This window comes from Diorhabda carinulata, chromosome 10 (genome assembly GCF_026250575.1).
Source record: "Diorhabda carinulata isolate Delta chromosome 10, icDioCari1.1, whole genome shotgun sequence".
Taxonomy (NCBI): Eukaryota; Metazoa; Arthropoda; class Insecta; order Coleoptera; family Chrysomelidae; genus Diorhabda; species Diorhabda carinulata.
In genome coordinates this window covers 10,483,100-10,505,833 of record NC_079469.1, presented here as the reverse complement: position 1 = coordinate 10,505,833, position 22,734 = coordinate 10,483,100, and the positions used below count along the sequence as shown (strand labels likewise).

Sequence of the window (22,734 nt, the reverse complement as noted above, 5' to 3'; positions counted from 1 at the left end):
TCAAATTATAATAACCGCCTTCTTATGTATGAAAATTAATGGTTATTCTGATCATTTAATGGTAATATAAATGAATTTTTTCAAACCTGTTGGTTCCACACAAAGCGAGTTGTCAAAGTAATCTAGAAAGAGATTCTCAAATGAATTTCAATATCTCGAATATTCTGGACTGCTTAAGAAATTCGTAGAGTATAGCATTCATATAAAAACGGCAAGCATCTTCATGAACAGGATATAGATGATTATTACACAATAAAACTCCCTTGATTGTCCCGGCACTAATTTCTGATTTTAGTGGCAAGCAGATTAGACACTTTATTCCATAAAATATACGAGTATCAATCATTATTGTTGAAAAATTGTTTATTTTATTATCATAGGGTCTGAATAAAATCTAGAAAATTTGAACTCCTTCATTATTTGGAGCCGTAAAAAATTAGCATGTAAGTATAGACAGAACCTAAAAACTATTTGAAACTATTTGAACAAATAGAGAATAGAGATAATTAGTACACTTAAAAAGCACCAAATCAGGGTCCATCAACGATATACTCTAGTGTCGTCGTTCAAATCAGCTAGCTGCCAAATGAACTCGGCTAAAAACCAAATCCGTAGGCAGCAACAGATCACCACCATCACCAAGTGATAAAAAAAAGCTAAATGTCCACCAACAGCTTCTTATCCTCTAGAGGATGTTCGACTTAATACAGAAGAGTTGTTTGATTTATAGGTGATCGAGAGTTGACCAGAAGCTTGGACAGCTTGGAGCATAGAAGAACTGTCGCTGAGCTGACTCTGTTTTACCGATACTACCGCACCACGGCAGATACACATCCGCGCTGTCCAACGTAATCTTACCTGGAGCAGTTGGGAACACCTAGTCGACATGAAGACGTGGCTCAGGATCACAGAGTTCGCCTGCAGACGCCCAGAACGTCAATTCATCGGGACTCCTTTCTTTGGACAAGTGCAAGCCTGTGAAATCAACTTCGAAGACACGTCTTTCGCGCAAACTACAACCTACGGAAGTTCAATATCAATATCCACAGGCATCTCCATACGGTAGACAAAACTCGTAATTTGGTTTACCCCCTAGCGCACCAAAACCAAACTTTAAGTGAATAAACAACAAGATATAATTTCCTTCATCGTCACGTCACGTCAGGATTATCTACGGCTTTAATAATGAAAAGCCTCCAATAATGCTTCCTTAATTGCAGAATTACAAGGTGTGAAAAAATAATATATTAGAATGATTACATTTATATTAAAAACTTCGTTGCAAAAGTCAGCATTTTCAATGACGCGAATAATTCAATATCTGTATTTCCTCTAGTTCTTGCATCATATAAAAAACAATAATAAACCGATACAATGTTGTTTGAACAAATGTAACTTGTATTTAATATCATAAATCTGAAAAAAATTGAATAACAAATTTGTAACAGCTTTGTAAGCAGTTTTTCAGAACAAAATGAAATTATTATACTTATTACAGTTAATACTTCACTTAATATTTATTCGCGGCCCTATGAATGCATTGTTATGCATCCTTAATAATTTTCACAGTGCACGAAAACTAATGAGTTGAATGCATTGTTCCACATTATTTTCCCAACTTCACTCATATAACCCATAATCTAAGTTTCAGTATATTTCTCCATTAAACACATGCTCCCAAGCCAATCGTTTTTCTTCACAATATTAGTAGAAATAGAAAAATTATCCAAAGTCTTGATAATATATCCCTCTGTTTCAAAATATTCATGTTGCGGTTTGAAAATATCCATTTTAAACATATCCATTAAAAAACATCAAACCGTGACAATCTTTTTCGCAATCAATTATAATGAATGCACAAAAAATGAGTCATGAAGTTATAAATGGAAATAACTCTAAATATTCGAGAAATGGAGAAACGTTTATATAAATGTACTAGTTCATTTAAATTAAAGTTGGTGCATCAGTTATTTTATAGTGAAATGCTTTTTAATAGCGTGTCTCTCCAAATAAATATGCTATGAAAATATATTCCAGAACTGGAACTGTTACAGATGATAAAATCATAAAAGTTGTTTGAAGTCATTTGCTAACGTTAATAGTATAGTATTTAGGGACTCCAGCCCGAACGAGGGTTGTTAAACCACTCTGATGAGACGTAATAACGTCGAAACTAGTCGGTGGTTACAAACCTCCCCTTAAAACTGGGAGCCATTTTGGGATGTTAATATTGACAAAAAAGTCGATTGACACAACGCTCTTCAGAGGAGATGTAATATCAATATTCGTCGAGTTATTTTATCCTTTTAAAAACGGCAGAATATATTTTCGAAATATCAAGTTAGTTGAGTATTAGTGATAAATCAATTATCATAAGTTTCTTAATTGTAGTGTGAAGTGTTTAAATAAATAAATTTATTAAGTAAAAGACAGTGTTTATAAGTTCACCCCACCGATAGGAATAGTTTATAAATAAACAACAACATTACAGTTTTTATTCAATCGGAATCCTTGTCTCTTACTTACTTAATTTATTTAATTTAAACAGTTCACACTACACATAAGTAACTTTTAATAATTAATTTATCACTAATACTTAACTAACATCATATTTCGAAAATATATTATGCCGTTTTTCAAAGGATAAAATAACTCGACGAATACTGAATTCTGAATTGAATCCTCTGAAGAGTGTGATTTTAATGTCAAATTTAATAATTCCAATATAACCGGACAAGACCGGCTTCACAACCTATGTGTCTTGGACTTGGTTGAACAATACTTCCGCAGACGTACAGAAAAGCAGAGATGCTTATGAACTTAGGTTGAATGACCTGATCAATTGCATTTGGACTACTAATAATTAAATTATTTTTTCTTTAATAAGAATAACATACGAACTAGTTTCACTCTATAGCACTCTCTGATTCGGAGTTGCGCTGCTATTTGGTTCGTTTAATTAGAAGCACTGGACGGTATAAGAAGCTGGGACAATAATGAATAATTCAATATTTTTAATGTAAAAAGCAATCACAAGAAGGTAAAACCTATTAAACTTGAATAGGTTCAAGTAGTCGGGACAAACGTGCTTTGGAAATTCCACAAGAAGAGTCCCGGTAAATTGACTTTCTGGGCGTCTATAGGCGAATCATGAGCCACGTCTGTCTGTCGAGTAGGCTTTGCAAATATTGCTCTAGATCATATTACCTTTGACAGCTCGGAGAGCATCTGCCGTGGTAGTAGTAAAGTAGAGTCAACAAGCTTTTTGTATGCTCTAAGCTCTCCAAATTTCTGGTCAACTTTTTCTCTATTACCTTGGCAATGGTTGGGACTAAGACAATCGGACGGTAGCTGCGAACCGTTTTTTTTCCTTTTGTTGGTATGGGTTTAACCCGAGAAAGTTTCCAATATTCAGGGAAAACAAGTCTCTTATATGATAGGGAAAAGAGTTTGCATACCGGAATTATTAGATCAGCTGCGCATTTTTTCAATATGATTGGTGATATTTCATCGGAGCAAGTGACTTTGGATAGTTCCATATAAAATTATTTATTGGCCGCTAAATCATTGCCTAATGACAATTCAACCAATATAAGAGAGTGTATATTTAATCTGATACTAAAGTTGTATTGACATTGTATAGCAGATATTCAAACATCTTAACTTTAAAAACTGTCCATGGTATTATCGTATAAACTTGAAATTCCCATTTCTCTTGATAGGTTGCATTGTACAAAATAAGTTTATGGAGAATAAAAATATATATTGAATATATTCTCTGCGATGAAACCTTGAAAAAATTGCATGTCATATTTTTTGCCACTTCTTTATATCGATGATTCAACTACAATCAAATTTGAACAACTCAATTCACATTCCATGTCCAAGTAAAAATTTCAGCTTTTCTATGTCACAATTTAACTTCTGGAAATGGGTTGAAACTGATGTTCCATTATTCTTTGAATTCCCATTTCCAATTGTCTTTGTCACTTTATTTATTTATTACAGATGGCATTCCCTTCAGAAACTACACGTAAATGACCTATAATTCTACAAGATGTTACGCGAACCAGACAACGAAGCTTATTCTAGCTACCAGAACACATTTTTGCGTAGATCTTCTCCACCCGGGAGTCCCGCAATCAAAAAATGCTGCTACGATCATGGAGAAACAAAATACGCACCACCATCTGAATCATCTTTTTTTTGTTGCTGCTATAGTTGTACAGGTAGTAGAAGTACCTCGTTTCTTGCAACATTAGGTGTGTGTTGTTTGGTGTTGGGGTATACAATATTAGGAGCTTTTGTATTTATGGCGTTAGAGGGAGGACTATACCAGGATACAAACAGAGCAACAAACACAAAAGGAAGTCCCATGGGAGGGCCTGACGTTGTTACCGAACTGAGATCAGATACAGTAGACAGGTGAAAAATTATTTATTATATATATTTATTATTATATTTCAATTGAATTTGCATGAGTAGATAAAATGCATGGTGGTATAAAAAACGTACCACTTGCAATATTTCTGCCTCCATGGTTAATGAGGTAACTCAGTCCATGCTTATTTCTAAGAGGGCAATTTCTGTACTGGTTTCAATCTAAATTATATCAATTCTGGAACGAGCGCGGACAAAACCACTGAAATCTTAAATGGAAAAAAACATCAACTGGTATCTCATTATGGAGATCGTGTAACTACCTCCTAATAAATATCACAAGATCCATTTTTTTAGCAATTCATGAGAATTGTAAACAAGTTCAAGGTATCAAAGACACATGGTATTATTTTAATGAAAGAGACTGAAGTTGTATTACATATTGGTATGAATAAAGCGGTATTAAACACAGAATATTATCGCTTGTTGGCCAATAATTGCTCACAAACTTCAATGTACAACAATTGATAAAGCAGTGATGACTAAGGAAAAAAAATTTGTGAAAGGAAAGATTCATGTATCTCTGAGTCGTGTCCAATATTCATACTGCAATGCGACAAGAAAGCTTCAACAGAAATGATACCGTTGCCCAATCTTTCCAACAACTAGTTGGTATTGAATATTAACCACAGAATAATATTGCTTATTTCAGGATACAGCCCTAAAGTGATAATCGATTAAGGAAAGAAAAATTTGGCCAGAGAAAATATAAAGCAATAATTGATTGAGAAAAGTAGAGTTCTGTAAAAGGGCATTGGAATCAAATAGTTGTTAAATGTCAAATTTAGGATCTCACTGCTGATTTTATCTTATGGTACAACCCTTAATAAAGCAATAATCGATCAAAATAAGAAGAACTATTCAAATGACAAGATTTATGAGGTTTCTATTGACGCGAACACTTCACAATGCATACCTTCATATGATTTTTGATGCATATCAAATACAGCAATGTTTTAACAAAGGTTCACATATCTTTTCAAGAACTGGAAGTGTTTCTTCTATATTGGAAAACGGTACTTATGTATAAGTATCACGACGGCCCCTTACCAATACATTAAACCTTCTTTTCAAGGTTTTCTCGTAGCAGATGAAACACAGAATCAAAGTCCTGATGGAAGTTTATACTCAAGAAAATATTATCTAAGCATATTTTTTGTTACTTTTCTCTGAAAATGTGAGATGCATTCAGATAAAATTTAAATAGGATGACCTGTAAAATATGAACTACCAGATAAAAAACAACACAAAAATCGATTCATAATAGGTAGAATGATCTCTTACCCAACATGCAAACAAAAACATACAGTCCTATTAAAAGTCTGATTCTGTTTAAAAGCCGATTTAAAAGAGTGTAATCTACTTGAAGTTTTGTAGTAGCGCAGATTATAAAGTGAACAAACAGAGAGCATTCTCGAGATTTTTGTTACCATTTATTGTCACCAAAATACCTTTAATGTGAAAACACTTTCGCGTATTATTAACGAGAATTCCAATGATTTTTCACCAACATTTCAGTAGTTTTTTATCAATTCGTTGTGATCTAACATATTATAATGATATGAGATTATAAAGTTTCCCATGTTATTTTCTTGCAAATTTCAGGCTATGGAGCATTACAGAGAATTTAAATATTCTTTATCGAGAAAATTGGACGAGATTGGCAGCCGAAGAAGTTTTAGTGTTTCAAGAAGCTTTATTTAAAGTGTTACATGATAGTGAAAACGGTTACGTTAATTCTCGTGTAGGAACTTTGACTTATTTCCAAAAATATCATAAATGGAGTTTCAGTTCCAGTTTTTTATATTCGCTGACGCTCATTACGACTATAGGTGAGTGATTAGATTTTATTCTAGAGTAGCTTGTTCATGATTTCAATAATTTTGAGATAAAATAAACAATACTACCTCCACTGAAGGAAAATTATATTACCATCAAATGTTCGTATGCCTGTTCGAGTAGATTAATTCCTAAACGTACAGGAAGTTAATAACCTGTTATTGGAAAATTTTATTATTAGAAATTACATTTTCAGAAAAATCTTGAAGAACTGAAAAACTTAGTCGTAGGTACTGGTATTGTAATTTATTATCACAAATTCACTGTAGTATTGCCATATTCATATTTGTGTGATGGAATTAACATCAATCTTTTCAATAAGGAGAAGTTGATCAGCTTGCCTTTCAGATATAAGTTGGAGTTTGCTGATATTCATACTGAACACACCCTACCACTACACCAACACTCACAATTACACTATTGTGGGTCTCGATAATCATCTCAGTTCACCTTCAGGGACTGAAGGTAAAATAATTCACGTTAAGTCTTTGAAGATAATAACTACATGTAATTGTGCCTTCAGATGTTGACATCTATTATACAAAATAAGCTGGCTGGAGTAGGAGTATACAAGCACAAAAATAGTGAAATACATATCTTTACTCTATGAAGATAAGCTTCTGTTATACGCACTGTACAGATTGCCACACGAAATGATAACTACATTAATAAAGAAATCTACACAGAAAGTATGGCGGAACTGATGAAAATGCGATTCATGCCGTACGGCACGGATTTTTGAATAAAATTGCCAATGACCTGGTCAATTTGTAGCCATTAAAACGCTATTAATTCCCGAGCATACGTAAATCTTACTAGTAGATTTAGAAGAAAAGGAAGTCGTTGATGAAATCCATTTTTTTAGTTTATTTGTCGCGGTAAATTCTCTCTTCTTTTCTATACTTACTAAAATCCAAAAATCTAGGATAATTATCAATTACCTTTTGAGCAGAGAAGCGGATAGGATCAAATTATTAAAACTTTCAAAACTATTAGTCGTCTTGACATAATTGATAGGGGATCCTCAATATCCCCTCATCAAGCTATACAAGAAACACTAGTGTTTAAGACGAGACTGCTTGCAGTCATTCTAAAGATTCCGAATAATGAATAAAAAACATGCTGTGAAATTCTAAAGGTTGTTAAATCGAAAAACGAATTGGCGTCGTGAAATTGTATGAATTGCAGTTGTTGGTTTTATAATGGATGTAATTTAATTTCTAGAATATATGCTGACGAGGAAGACAGAAAATTTGGCGAAACTAATTTTTTTAATATTTTTCAATTATACCATCATTATGTTGCTGTTAATATATACGTATTGTTATTTTGAAGTCGACTTCACTCTTACCCGTGGTTGGTAGTCGAATAAGATCGTCTAGTTGCACCTTATATATGTTTTTACTGATATGTCTTCCAAGAATATGCATGTACAACTTTTCTTCTTTATGATCGTAGTTTAAGTAGATCTTCGCAGTACAATTCTAATCTTCTCAGTCTCAACGTTTCTAAAACGAGAGTTTTATAATATAAAAATACATTGTATCCTTTTTTTATAACACCACCATGGACGTCATTGAATCTGGGGCTTGTTGTGGTCAATTCCTTGAAATGGGGGTTACATATCTGAAAAATTAAGCTGCTCCTGTTTTGTACTGAGATCAGTTTCCAAAGAGCTGAACTTATTCACCTCCTCAACAGTTTATTACACTCTTATTGGATTGCATCTCCGATGTGCCCCTCTCTTCTGAGGTACGTGTGGTGTGACTAAATTTGAGCGAAATTTCAAACTACAAAAGAGAGCTCTTAGATATCTATTCCGACCAAGCAGCAAGGCTCATGGCAAGGACTTCTCTGAAATTATGACTATTTTTCCTTATTCATCTTTGAATCCGTTCGTCTAATTTGTAAGCACACTTCTCAAATTCCATAAAGGTTGTTGCATGGCTATCCACTTAGGAACGCGGAGCACGGCCTGGACCTACCTGCTCCACGTTCAGAATTAGTTGAGAGGCTCAATATTTTACAATGCAAAAAAATGCATAATCACTTGCCAATTGGAATCAAATCCATATCATCTTTTCCCGCATTCCTTAATAATTTGAGAGCATATTCACTGGAAAATGTGAACGACTCCTATTCTAATCATAATATTCAATCCCATGCAAGCTGCATACCGTTTTAAGTTTTGTTATTACTTTTACGTATAATTTTGTTACTCATTTTTATGTCTATTATTCAGTTTTTACGAGCTTTTGTATACAAATTGTAACAATTTTTTGACAATAAAGCATTTATCTTTCTCTCTCCATTGAAATTGATATCTAATTTGATATTCTCCTATACTCCACTACATATTTCACTTATTTTTCTCAATTTTTCATTGGAAAGAGCTAAAAATCGACGAATCGTATAACAATGTTTTGTTAATAATTTTGTAGACATTGGAATGGAAGTAATAGTTACTTTATTATTGCTAGATATGAATTCAGAATCACTTAATCGAAATTCAAATGCCGCAATCAGACGTCGTAACAAAGTTTTGAAATATTAACTGTCCTGAAAACATTTTTCCATATCACAATCTATTGAGACATTTGATGGAGATTATGACTATTACAGTCTTCATTTACCCTCGGTTTGTCGTTCCTATAGAATTATGACTAAGATATATCTAATTATTTTACTCGAATACATCAAAAACTGTTATATAAATGTATCAATTTGAAACATCACAAATAATTGAAACGTTGGAGCTGTCGAGCTTTTGTAATTTTCACGCCAAACATTTTATATTCGAGTTAATTGATTTAAACGCTTCCCGTTTTTTAAACCTCCACCGTTTACTTTGAAAGAAAAAACGAACATAGAGATTTCATGTTGAAATAATTTACTTTGCTTTGGAACAATTTATAAACGTCACGTGTTATGAAAAATTGCTTCCCCTGGGTGTCTTTAAGCTTATCGTCTTTTTTGAACGAAACCGTGGCTATTTATAAATTGTTATTTATTGGAATTTGAGAGAAAAATATTTCGGATATTCGATACGAGACGGGTGGTGAGAGTCATGAGTTTTATTTCAGTTCAGATATAGAAAAATTATTTCGCTTACCTACGTTTTCTGAAATTTGCGGAATGTTAAAGAACCGAGACTAAACTTTCTCGTTCTTCTTATTCAGTAACCTTCAGGTTATTATTTTTAAATTGTGGAAACCTATATAATGGCAATAAATTCGAACAATGCATAATGAGTATCGGAGATAGATGAGTAAAATGAAATAATAATTACGGATCAAGCAAAAGCGATCAGTTTTCATTTTCGCACTTACTGATGGGGATTGAAAACTATGAAATAACTTGCTATAGGAGTACTGAAACTAAAATAAAGAATATTGAGATATTCACTACAAGAGTGGGTCAGTTTTTCCATTGACTCCCATAAGGAATTTGATCAATTTCAACGCCATAAACTTTAAGTTTGTACGTGGAGATGGAGACATATGGATTCGAAATTGGGATACATTATATCTTCACAATTATTGTTTAATCTATACGCCTAGTTTTTATTTCAACAAATAGAGGAATTAAGATCGGAGAACATTAATATTGATATATTATGAATACTGCTATAATGCCTTTCAAAATCTTCTAGCCCCATTTTAAAGAGGTAAACCCGGGTGTGAAGGAACACTCATTATAAACTCAAAGCAAGCAGAATAGATACAAAAATATAATTATGTTCATATAGTTACAAATAAAAACAGATAAAAAGATATTTTTCACAACATACAGTATAAACGTCCACATCAGAATAAGTTTGATGGAATATGTGTTATGATTATTATTGTACGAAATAAAAACTGTGAGCGCAGAAGTGATCGAAAAGCAGCACACAAAGAAGTACCAAAACGCCGAATGAAGCTATTGATGTTCATTGATGTGAGGATAAGACCCGTTATACGCAAAGATAGATATTCACTTTAAGACAACGCGACGGAATGAAAAATGTAAAGGAAGAGACAAATCTATGATATTGAAAAAATGTGCCATGTTGATAGGAACTAAGAAGCGGTGAAAAGTATGGTCGACAACCTCTTATGGTGAAATATGAAGGTAAAAAATGTAAATGTGGTTAAAAATTAATAAAATGGTATCAATAAAACGTTTTAGGGATAAACAGGGAGCAATAATTTAGAAAGATAATATATAATCAAAGCTTTGTTCAATGATGACCATAATCTATTTTTTTTCCAGTATCTCTGGATATATATATGTACAAATTCTTATTAATGTGCCAGTTACTGCCAAATTATTCGAAGCCTCTATTTGAATTGGCCCACTAATCTTGCATGAGATAGGTGCATATCATTTTTAAATCCATACTATAAAGTTCCCTCGATTTCTTGATACCAATTCTATCAAGATACTATTGTCTTGAAATCATGATAATGCTGTAGTGTATGACTCGCAGTCTCGTCTAAATAAGATAATCTGAATTAAATCTATGAAAATAAAATATACTTGTGCTGACTAACTAACGAACTGCAATAGTAAATTTTTGAATTTGATTGTAAATGAGTCAAAAAAATTAGAATTGTACGATTTAGACATCTTGGGGGCCACAGGAAACTGTGGTTTTAAAACTAACGAATATCACGTATATAATGATAAGTTGGGATTGTGAGGAGTGGACGCATATTTGCAACAAGTAGTATAAATTCTGTTTGAGGAAAAAACATGAGGTTTTTCTATGAGTTTTTTTCTAGAGAAAGGATCTATAATTGTCTAATTGGATATACACGCCCAGTTATTTATTATTTGTTGGTTATGAGTTTGAACTTCAATATTTAAGTAAGGATTGTCATTCCAATATCTGCAATTTAGCCGATTCACTGAACCGTTTAGTAAAATTGCAGCAGCATAATAAAATATAATTTGATTGATTAAATGTCAATTGCGGTTACATAAGTTTTATAAAAGATCAAAAAATGTCATGAGGATTATCTTGAACACTTAATAAAACATCAAGCTACACACCTTAGGATGTCCAGCATTCTCAATATTTTTGTCTGTTTCGATATTAACACAACGTTATTCTCGCACACATTTTCGTGTAAGAGGAACTCCATTCTCAAACAATTTTGGATAATTTTCTGTAATGGGTTGATGCCTCTGAATAACTGTTTCATTTTGACATCTGACTAAACGATGTATTATTCGATCATGTGTGAAGTTATTTCAATTTCACGATACTATTTACAATAAATTTTAATAATATTATAGACAAAGTGAATGTATTCATGAAATATGGACAGAATATGAAAATTTTTTATGGCAGTAGAAGCTGCGTCTCGCAATTTGGGTGATTTGAGTTTAACCTCTTCACGGGACATTTCGCTTACAGTATGAGTTTTTTTTGACTAAAGAAAAACATTTAAATTCAAATAATATCTTCAAAGTCAACTGTCAAACATGAATCAGTGCAAACTACCGACCTACGTTATGGTATTATTTCTCTAAAGAGTAATTGTCACAATTTTTCCGTAAATCAATTATGTGACTAAAAGCCGGAAAAGAGAAAATATTATGAATACTCATAACAGAAGGCCATTCCAACTTTCGTTCCTTTGGAAATCTCACTGGAATGGAAAGCCTCCTGTCACTTATATTTTAATATACTATTCACATGACCGGTTGCTTCAACATTTTTCTCAATATTTTTGACAATTGATCGGTGAAATAGTTAGTATGTGTACATTTCTTAAAAAAATCGCATACATACTACTACGCCAAGTTTCACTTAATGTATTAATAATTCACTTCTAATACTTCTTTACTTTAATGTATCTAACCAAACATCAACTGATATTTTCAGTAAAATTTGACAAGGAACGAGATTTTCATAGATTAATAGCAATTTTAATTTTGTTTTCTAACTGCTATAATCATTGTTTGCATTTCCTCAATTTTATCTTTTTTTTTTTACTATGAAGATGAAGTTTATTGAATCACCTAAAATATTGAGCTATAATTGTTGATAAGTTTTAACAGGAGAAGCAAATTCTTGACATCAAAAATAAAATGAGTTTTCATTCATTCATTTCTTATTTATTCATACTATACCTATCGGTGCGGTGAATTTATATACACTGACTCTTACTTATTCGATTTATCTAAACTCCAAAACTAGACTTAACTAACTTATATAATAATTAACTAATCACTAATATTCAACCAACTTACTTTTTTATGTCGTTCCGTTCATCATGACTATTCAATTTAAATTAACTAACTCTGTTAAGGAAACTCGTTTATATATCCAAAACGAAGTTTCAGAAAATTCTAGAAATTAAAGAAACAAAACAAATGAATTCTTCAATTAGTTCTGAAAAATAGAATGAAAAACATGTATCAAACGGGTCGCGAATCAACCAATTTTAGAATCCCATTATAACCGGACTTACCAGCTTCACGGCCTATGTCTCAGAGTTGTTCGTAACAACTCCGTGAAAGAAATAACCGAATTTGAGCTATTCCGAATAATAGTACTATCATAATAGTATCAAGAGACTTTTCACGTGAGGTTTCACAAAGGCACATCTCAATTCAAAAATATCAAGGTTACTTTGAGACAAAACTGACAACATCATCATGTCGGTACAATATTAAATAAGCGTATAATTTAAATTAGAATTTGACAGATTTTTTGTAAATAGTAATTTGCTTAAAAATAATACATTATTTCCATAATCCAGTATAAACCCAGACATTATATGTAGTGGCGAAAAGTCCTCAATAATAAATGTAAATTGTAAACTTGCAAGCGGAGAAAAGAGTTATTAAATTGAAGGCATCAAGTATACTGCAAAAAAGAGAACTCCAAGCATCAATTAGTACAGTAAGTGAATTTGCACGCTTTGAGCAAACTGTTGGAGTCTCTTGAAGCTTGGAGTACAAATTCTTTAATTAAATATCGCTTAGTAGAAGAGCTTACCTCAATTTAAAGGGAAACTATTGTTCGGGAACTTTATCCGATTTACATAAAAAATTCACTTTCAGAATTCGAATAAATTCTTTAATGCATTACAAATTTTTTTGCTAATTCCGAAATTCATTCTGTATTCTCTCCATCCCTTGTTGTTGGAGGTATTTTGGACACTTAATTCTAAATGTTATTTCAAAATAATTGGTCCTTTTTATTGACACCCCTGATGAACTTGGTGGCCACTAGACTGGACCATATCTTTCGATATATCTTCCAGTACAACCCGTTCATCAATAATTAATCGATTAGCGACAGCAGGCGCACCATCATGCCTAGACCACATCATTTGACGTGTACGAAGTGGAACTCCTTCCAATATAGGAGGTAATTAGGATACTAGAAAATCTAAATACTTCTCAGCAGTTCCTCAAAAAAATATGATCCAGCGACGACCTTTTATTCACACACAGTCACACGTGTGTCAATATGTGGTATGGATTAGTTGATGGACAAAAATGAAAGTTTTACCTAGTAACCCAACCATTTTTATTACACTTGGCTTCTTATCTAAACAGAACAATCGAACAACTCTTTCTTTTGATTAACTTCTTGTGAAGCCCACCTACAAAATGCTAACCTTTTTCCAAAGTCAATTTCAGTTAATTCCTATCGCAAGTAAATTTGATAAGGGAGCGTTTTATTTTTGTCGAGAATTCTTTGCATACCGTAGTAGCCCCTTTCTTGTACTCTGCAAATAATCGTAGCACCAGTGTGTGGGTTTTCACTAACTGCCAGTAAAATATTGATTCCATTTTCTTAGGTCACAGAAATTTCTAGCATTTATGCTTTTCATAATTAACTGATCAATATCTTGCTTTTGTTAATCACTTTATACTGCTACGATATTCATTATTCCGTATTCGTCAAGTTAGTATATTTTTATCACAGTATAAACAAGTAGCGTCATTTATATAAGTAGCCAAACTTATCTTTCGAATTTTTAGACAGAATTGAACACCCTTTATATCTCTATGTAATTTAAAGTCATCAGAGTAGTTTAAAATAGAAAACTCCTAATCACTCTTATTTTCTATAATTCTATTAAGATTTATACATCATCAGTACTGCAATCAACCAACTCAGATAAAGGAAATTAATTCCATTTAAATCGGATGGATAACCAAAAGGGATATTGAAAAATTTACGTGATTACTCTACTGCTGCTGTTCTCGTCATCCGAGAATCAGTAACACTAGTATGGTATCTTAATTAATTTGAAATAATAATAATAATCTTGAATGGAATCTTAATATACCATTTTTTCGAAATAGCTCTTATTAATTTTGGCAGACAACACTGGCGATGACAAGACAAAGCAATATCCGTTCTCTTGTTTATACAAAGGACTTTGTATGAACCCCTTTCTCTTAACTATATAGGTAATTTACCTGCTGAATGGCAAAATTCCGACAGAAGAAAATAACTGCCTGTAGAGAATCAATTTCTAAAATCAATAACTTAATTGTTAGCGAACAATGCAGTAGTTACGAAATTGGTATTGTTTCTGTCATTATTTTATTCCCTCTCAAAATAATTGCTCATTTGGATTTGGCGCCCTAGAGCGATTGTCTTTCGGAGGAGGATGGAAGTAAGTACAATTGAAAGAGAATAGTGAACCTGTTTAAGTGCAACGTAAGCAAGTCGGTTGTTTGGGTGAAGCGACATCATTTCTTACTGTTTTGGTTCATAAAATTATTTTGTTTCTGTATAACTCAATATATATAACAAGACTAGGTGCACGGATTGAACCGCGTTAGAGTTTTGAAAATTCTCGACGTTTCGACTCCCACTTTGGAACCATAATCAAGAGAAGGGTGGTTATTGGTTCATGGGTGAGAAGTGATCCGCTTCCGAGGTCTCAATCTGCCTACTCCATGTAACGAATCACCCTTTTTTTTGTTGATTTCAAGGCCTCAATCTGCCTACTCCCTAGAATTCCACCGTTGAAATAAAAAACTGAAACAAATAATATATAAAATGATTAAAATAGAAAATAATATGCTTACCATCAAGAATACTGTTGACACTCTCACTGTGAGTCCGACAGTGAGAAGCCTTGGAATCAACCAAAAAAAACAGAGTGATTCGTTGCGTGAAGCAGATTACCAATGAACGAATAACCACATATTCATATATGAATATACATTGGAAAATCTCCAAATCTCGTACGAGTCTACTTTCAGGATCGACACCATCGAAGTGAATGGAGAACAAATTACAGCCTCCAAGGAGATAAAATACCTGAATATATTGATAGAAGAAAATACAAAATTTAGAGCTCATGTTGTGAAAACGACAAAAAACTAAGCTCACTAGTGAGCTAACAGAGCTAAATCAACAAAGTCAATTTAAGTCATTAAGCCTATAGACCTCATTATAGAAGAGGCAGGATAAATAGAACGCCGATTGAGAAAATAACAGATGACACTAACAGAATGGCAAAAACGTGGAACAGTAATGAATGCGAAGACCATTGGACGAATGAACTTATTCCCAGAATAGAAGTATGGTCCAACTGTCCTCACCGTAATCTGGATTATCTCCTGACTCAAGCTCCGACAGGAGACGGATATATAGAAAAGAGTAGGTTTTTAGCTGATAGGCCTTCGGGCAACCAGAAGAGTCCAGAACACCTGGGATCCCTTCCCAGGAGTTTTTCCGAAAATGTTCCCACTCACAAAAAAAAATGTAACTTCTCTACATTTTGTGAAGATGGTTGGAGTTATGTTGCTTTGATTACTTTGATTTTCCAAACTCTTGTCCATTCGTTTATTCTGTTAAGATGTTGTAGATTTTCTACTGCTACGGTTGGGTTTGTGTGGTATTTCTACTTGTCGGAAACTCAGCAGCAAACAGTTAGTATAGAATAGGTCCTAGGCCACTACCTTGGGCCACTCCCGTTTTTACTAGAAAAAGTTTACTTGTTCCTCTTGTTCTTCTTTCTAAATGCGAATTGATTATTTGGGAACATGTTATTCGTTTCGATTATGGGCATGATCGCCGTTAGAAGTGATTGTTCCAATAATTTTCTGAGGATATAGAGACGGCTGCTAGGTCTGTAGGATGTGTCGTTACTAGGAGGTATAGGAATAAGGATGATTTGGCAAACTTTCCACTGGGGTGGGAAGTGTCCTAGACATAAGGGTTGCATTAAAGATATTCAGCAAGACTATACCTTTCCTATGAAGTTCTTTGAATAGTTTTACTGTGATAAGATCGTAACCTGGGGCTTTATTAGGATAAATATTTCTTTTAATAATTGTATTTACTTCTTTCGCCGTGAAGAATGGTGACATATGGAATAGGACTAAAGGACTAAAGTGTGATGGAAATGGTTGGAGTACTTTCTCTATATGTTTTGGGAATTCATTTGTTTTTTTCTGGTCTCACGATTTGTCTGCTTCTCAGATAAGTAAAAATGGTTTTACAAAATATAATGTTTCTGGTAGGAATAGGTTTTTAAGTATCCTTTGAATTATTTATTTTCAAGGTCAATGATAAGCTCAAATTTCATAGTTTGTCAAACTAATCAGTGAAATTCGATTTATCTCTCCCAATAAATATTTCATCGGAACTTACAAAATTTTTGTCATTTATTATCCAGGAAAACTCTGGAAATGCGATATTGGAGCGGAAAAGTAATCATTGTTGGATTTTCAATTCAATTACTATTTCATCCAGATGAAATTCCGAATTCAAAATAATTACCTATAATAATAGCCGTATAAATATATTCTGGAAATGATTATTAAGATAACCTTTCAATTCATAAATATTTGTGTAATTTCGATACATTTTTCTTTGTTACTATTGTACAATATTAGAAGTGACGATCAAAATTATGAGTGACAAATATCATTGAAATGGTTTTGCCTTGGAACTGAACAATGAAAATTTCTTTTAAGGATTCCATTCAATATTCAATTTTCAATTGAATAAAAACTATATTTCAATTCCAAATAGTTACAAATGTCGTGCGAGAAAAAAGAGAGCTTTTTCTGTAATATGAATCAAAGTTTAAAAGAAAACTGAGAAACAAACTATAAAATGGTTGCCGAGAAAATCAATATCACTGTTAAAAAAGCATGGTTTCATCAATATGAATTGTTACAATTCATCTTACATTACAGCCCACGATTAATACAATTAACCACATCAATTCCCATTCTGTTTTTATTTTTGTTAACTATAATCCAAGTTTTATGTAACTATAATTCATTCGTTAAATTATACGTGACTAGAATATCAAGTAGCCTTATGAATTATTTCGCAATCTAATCATTTTTTCTAATGCTTCACCGTTTCACAAGACTCTACCCATTATTTTCAGCCATCAAATTCTTCTATTGGCATATAGTGCAACAAACAGCATGTTCAGCTGTGCACGGTCGATGCCCAACTAGAATAACAATTTTCAATCAGTAAGCTGTACATCAAATCTAATTCGATGATTCCAGGGACGCACTAGTAACAATGCTATTCACACCATACTGTAATGATATAGAAGACTGTCAACTTCACCGAAGTTTTAAAAGCTTCTAAAATATTATCAATATCAGTTCACGTGACAGCGATTTCTCATCAAATTATTGTCGAAAACATAGATTTCATGAATTTAAGAAATTTCTGATGTCTTGGATATTTTAATATTACCCTAAAACTGGAAGGCATCTCATTATTGATACTTGTCATCAACCACTCTTTCAAAAGAAGTCAAAATAAGCGGATATAAAGTAAAAAACTTGCCAATAGTGTTTTTCTAATAGGTTCGTACAACTGGCATAGCTGTGATTTCCAATTTTCTTCTCTGAAATTTCTTAGATGACTTAAATACAGCTTGTTCAGCCGCATACAACTAAAGTTTTCACCATAACAATGAACTAGTTCACACCGCTTTTATAGTATCTCGTTAATATTAATACTATACCTACCAGCCCCTGGACAGATCCACCATTGTTTCCGTCGATTTCTTCTTGCTTCTACATCACCTATAAGTTAGAATTTCTGGTGATACCCATACTGAACCACTACACATTTCAATAACCAAGTGAAAACCTCTGAAGACGATACCTTGGTTTTCGAAACGCGCGTCAAACAGTGTAATTGTTAGTAGTAGTTGTGTAAACGTTGTTTCAGTATCCATATCTCATAATAGCCATGACAGGAAAGCATGTCAAAACAATAGACCTACGGATAATTTCACGCGAAATAAATTTATTTTGAACGAACATTTTTAATTTTTCTCATCAAGTACTGGAATAAATGATTTTTAATCGATTCACTGTCATAAGATTCGAGATATATCCTTCACTCGGGATGTTATCATAAACCTTCATCCGCTTCGGGTTTCTCAATTTTTCCAATTCTCGTATTATTAATATCAATTTCCTCACTTTTTCATCTCTAATATCATAGAATTCAAAATTCACCCTTCCTTCTCTTCAATCAGGTAACTAACTCGCTATTTGTTACTTACATATGCAATATTTTAAAAAATTCTAAGAAATATCAATCTAAGTTTACCGGATCGCTGTACCTATATGTTTATACGTTTCATCCTGATGACATATAACAAAAATTTATGATGTAGACACAAAGTCGAGAGTCAAATTTAGTACGTATGGTTTCGATTTATACATCGCAAAGCCATCTCGTGACTTCGAGCAATCTGGAAATCTTATTATTTTTTAAATTGATCTATGCAGTTTCTTGAGATGCACCTACGAGACAACAACAATTGGATTTTCACTGCTTCTTGTTTCCGTATTCGAAACAAAAGATAACTTAATACAATTTCAGTTTTCAAGCGAGATCGATTTGCATAATTCCACGTTCTTGTATTCCTGTTTCTCAGTATAAATTGTGTTTTGGAATGTCGATACCATGAAATAAAATATTTGAAATATGAAAAGTGAACAAGAAAAAAATATATACACCGAAACTTATCGTTGTAATATCAAAATTGGAGATTTTTCTGCGAATCGAATGAAGAACTATTGGATGGCTTGACATCTTAGTAATATTCAGTCAATTATCATTTATTTTTTCACTTAATTTAGAATTTAATATAAAACGCGATATAGCACAATTATTCTTGTTTTTTTTTTCTAGGAGGTTGAGAAATCAGGAAAGTAAATAGTTGAGCGCACAATAATAATGTTAAAAGTACTTTTTGGTCCGTATTAATTTTTGATTGAGGTATCTTCACTTGGAATCAATATTGTTCAAATACTTATGTGGCATTATTATCCTTAAACACTTGCCATTCACTTTATTATTCAATTTTTTCCATCAAGTGAGTTCCACATTGACCTCATTCAACGTCAATAGACATCAGAAGAAATCAATCAACATGAAGTGATAATCGACCACAATCGGCTTCAATGTATTGTTAATGGACCAGATCAGAAAGAAGTAGACGCCAATTAACCTGAATATACATAAACTGATGGGATTTGACCTCATCGACGTCAATAGATATCAGAAGACATCAATCAACATGAAGTGACAATCGACCTCACTCGGCTTCAATGGATTGTAAATGGAGAAGATCTGACAGAAGTAGACGCCAATTCACCTAAATAGACATGAATTCTTGTAATTTGACCTCAATCGACGTCAATAGATATCAAAAGACATCAATCAACATGAATTGACAATCGACCTCAATCGGCTTCAATGTATTGTAAATGGAGAAGATCTGACAGAAGTAGACGCCAATATGAACGTATTAAAACTTCCCAATTGAGAACAGTATTGTTTCATCAACTCATCTAAGATCAAAAGAATAAATTCCAGTTCATTCTTCTCAACTCCCTCTTTTTTATCCAGCAGTTTCCCTTACGAGTTCGCGAATTTTGTCCACTATATTCCCTCACATTCCAGACCCTGGTGGCTTCCTATCATCGCATATCCAATGTATCTTTCTTATTTCAAAGTTTTGACTAACTGTTATTTCGTTGTGCATCCTACTCTTATTTGCTGCCATATTTCTGCAAAATTGATTTTGACGATTCAAATTTTCTTTATTTTCTTGAGTCAGAATGTTGGTCACTAGCAGTCCAGGGAGTACTTTTGTGGTTTGTTTTCCTGGTGCTACTTTGGTCTTTATGTTTCTCACATACGTACAATATTTATGTATTGCCTTTTCTAAATAACCAAAAGACAGGTAGTTATTAATAGTTCTCTCTTTTTCACTGCATGTAGTACTCAGACTTCGTATTCCATTTTCGGATTAATTGATCAATTATTCAGGAATGTCAGCGAATGAAATATATTTTCTTCTCCTTTTATAACCATCCTTCACATTTCCTATAATTGTTTCATTTTATCTATTAATATCATGTGCTTCGATTTTCTTGGATTGGTGGGTTTTTCTGATCCGTTTCTTAATAAATATTTTGTCCAAAAATGACCTTTTCCGGAATGGAAATCGTTCATGTGTTGTTCTATTATTATTTGATTGTCGGTAGATTTTCTTCTTGATATTTTTTTCTTTTCAATTTATCAAATTGTTAACAGTATTATACTGAATCAGATTCTATAGTTTTATAGTGAGTCACATTTTGCATTTTACCATGATCATTTGCTTTTAACGTTCTCATATTTTATCCATTCCACATCGTCCGTTGATTGTTGAGAAATAACTCTGCGTCACTTATATTTCGATTTTTTTATGTATTCAGTCTTTTTCAAACGATTTCAAACCATATAATGATCGATAATCAGTGCATCGGGATATTTTAACAGCTTACACGCCTATATATCTCAATACGTTTCAAAATTTCATTGCTTTTTTGGCGAATGTTTCACAACCGAATATGACTACTGATTTTTATGGAAATAAGATGGATCCAAATACTGATTGAATTACAATAAGCCTTACATCTTAAACAAATGTAAAATTAGAACAGTAATAAATACTCACAAATTTGAACCATAAAAAAATGCAAAAGTCACCCCAAATTTGACAACATATCATAAATATGTTTGAAGGTTCAGGGTAAGAATCGTCCAGCTCCTCAAAATACGAGTATTCATTACAACTCCATTTTTGGAAAATATTTGACCTCTGAGCCATCTTTTTGAGTCTTCAACATTTCTGGAATCGTTGGTCTTCGCAGGTCGTACAGCCTCTTTCAAACTCTGCTTCCCAATATTTTAATGTCGATAACGAAGAAAAAGTCTAACCCAAAGTAGAATCTAGTCCAGCTTATATATTGAATAGTAATAGAAAATAATATTATTGAAACATAAATTTTTTCCATGTTTACAAATTCAATGAAAACGTTGGTTTTTTTCAAGCAACTACCGCCTTCCCTAGGTCAGGCCAGGTACATCTGAAACCATTCTTATGTATTCATGTATATGTATGTAATTCAGAATTCAATATGAAGTTTGTCAATGAAAGTGAAACTAGCAAAAAGAGACGTAGAAACTAATTGAAGTTAGGAAGCTGACTTCACAAATTTTATCCCAGTGTGAAAGCAAATATTCAGAAACAAATCTAACAGACAGGACGAAAATTGTTTCTGTAATAAAGACGAGGCATCACAGTTTTATATTTCTGACAAGAATATGTTTGAATCGACAGAGCTGTTATCGGCAAAAAAAATGAGAAATCTTCTGAAAATTGCCACGAGCATCTGAACAGTGGATTGATCAAATTTTTTTGAAAAAAAACGCTTGCTTACCAGATAGCAATTAATAAAATGATAGTACCCGATAATGCTGTAAAATTGTGGATCAAAACAGCAAATCAATAACAAAGGAATGAATGAAAATAATCAATTATCATTTGTTATTCACCTGATACCAAATAAGAATTATTTTATGAAATATCAAAAAGTTTATTCATTTGTAGATTACCGATCATAAATGAGAAACAAATATACCATTTCTAGAAATAATTGAAAAAGTATTGGGAAAATCCGATTAAGAATTTGATAGTTAACTTTTCCATTCAAATAGTTTCTGGTGTACATTATAAGGGTTGAAATTGTGGATAATTAAACATAGAAATAAGCTTTTAAATTTAATTATAATGAATCCGCATGCATAGTTTATTGATTTGTGAATATTCATAGTATAAATATTTCCTCAATTATGTAGATTTTCTTCAATTGAACATGGTATTAAACTAAACTAATTTAAAATCACCCATTTTCTTGGGTGCGTCATTACAGCATCGATAATAATATACTTATTAACAGCACTGTATTTTCTTAATGAGAAAACATACCAGAAAAATAAATGAAAGGAAAACTTTCAGATTATATTGCCACGTGGTAACGAAGTGGTAGGCGAAGACGTAATGTTCACATTATGTTGTCGTTATTCGAAAATTAGAAATATCAAGACAACAAAAAGACAATTTTATTACATATGTAACCCATTTTCATTTCGCAACA

At 32.6% G+C, this 22,734-nt stretch overlaps 1 protein-coding gene across 1 annotated transcript in view; it reads left to right on the top strand.

Moving 5' to 3' along the window:
• LOC130898669 (potassium channel subfamily K member 17-like) overlaps positions 1-22,734 on the top strand; it is a 352,246-nt gene that overhangs the window by 247,103 nt on the left and 82,409 nt on the right. The window contains exons 3-4 of the mRNA XM_057808114.1: positions 4,009-4,425; positions 6,046-6,272. Of these exons, the coding sequence (XP_057664097.1) occupies positions 4,058-4,425; positions 6,046-6,272 (595 nt within the window). The 5' untranslated portion in view covers positions 4,009-4,057. The remainder of the gene's footprint in view (positions 1-4,008; positions 4,426-6,045; positions 6,273-22,734) is intronic.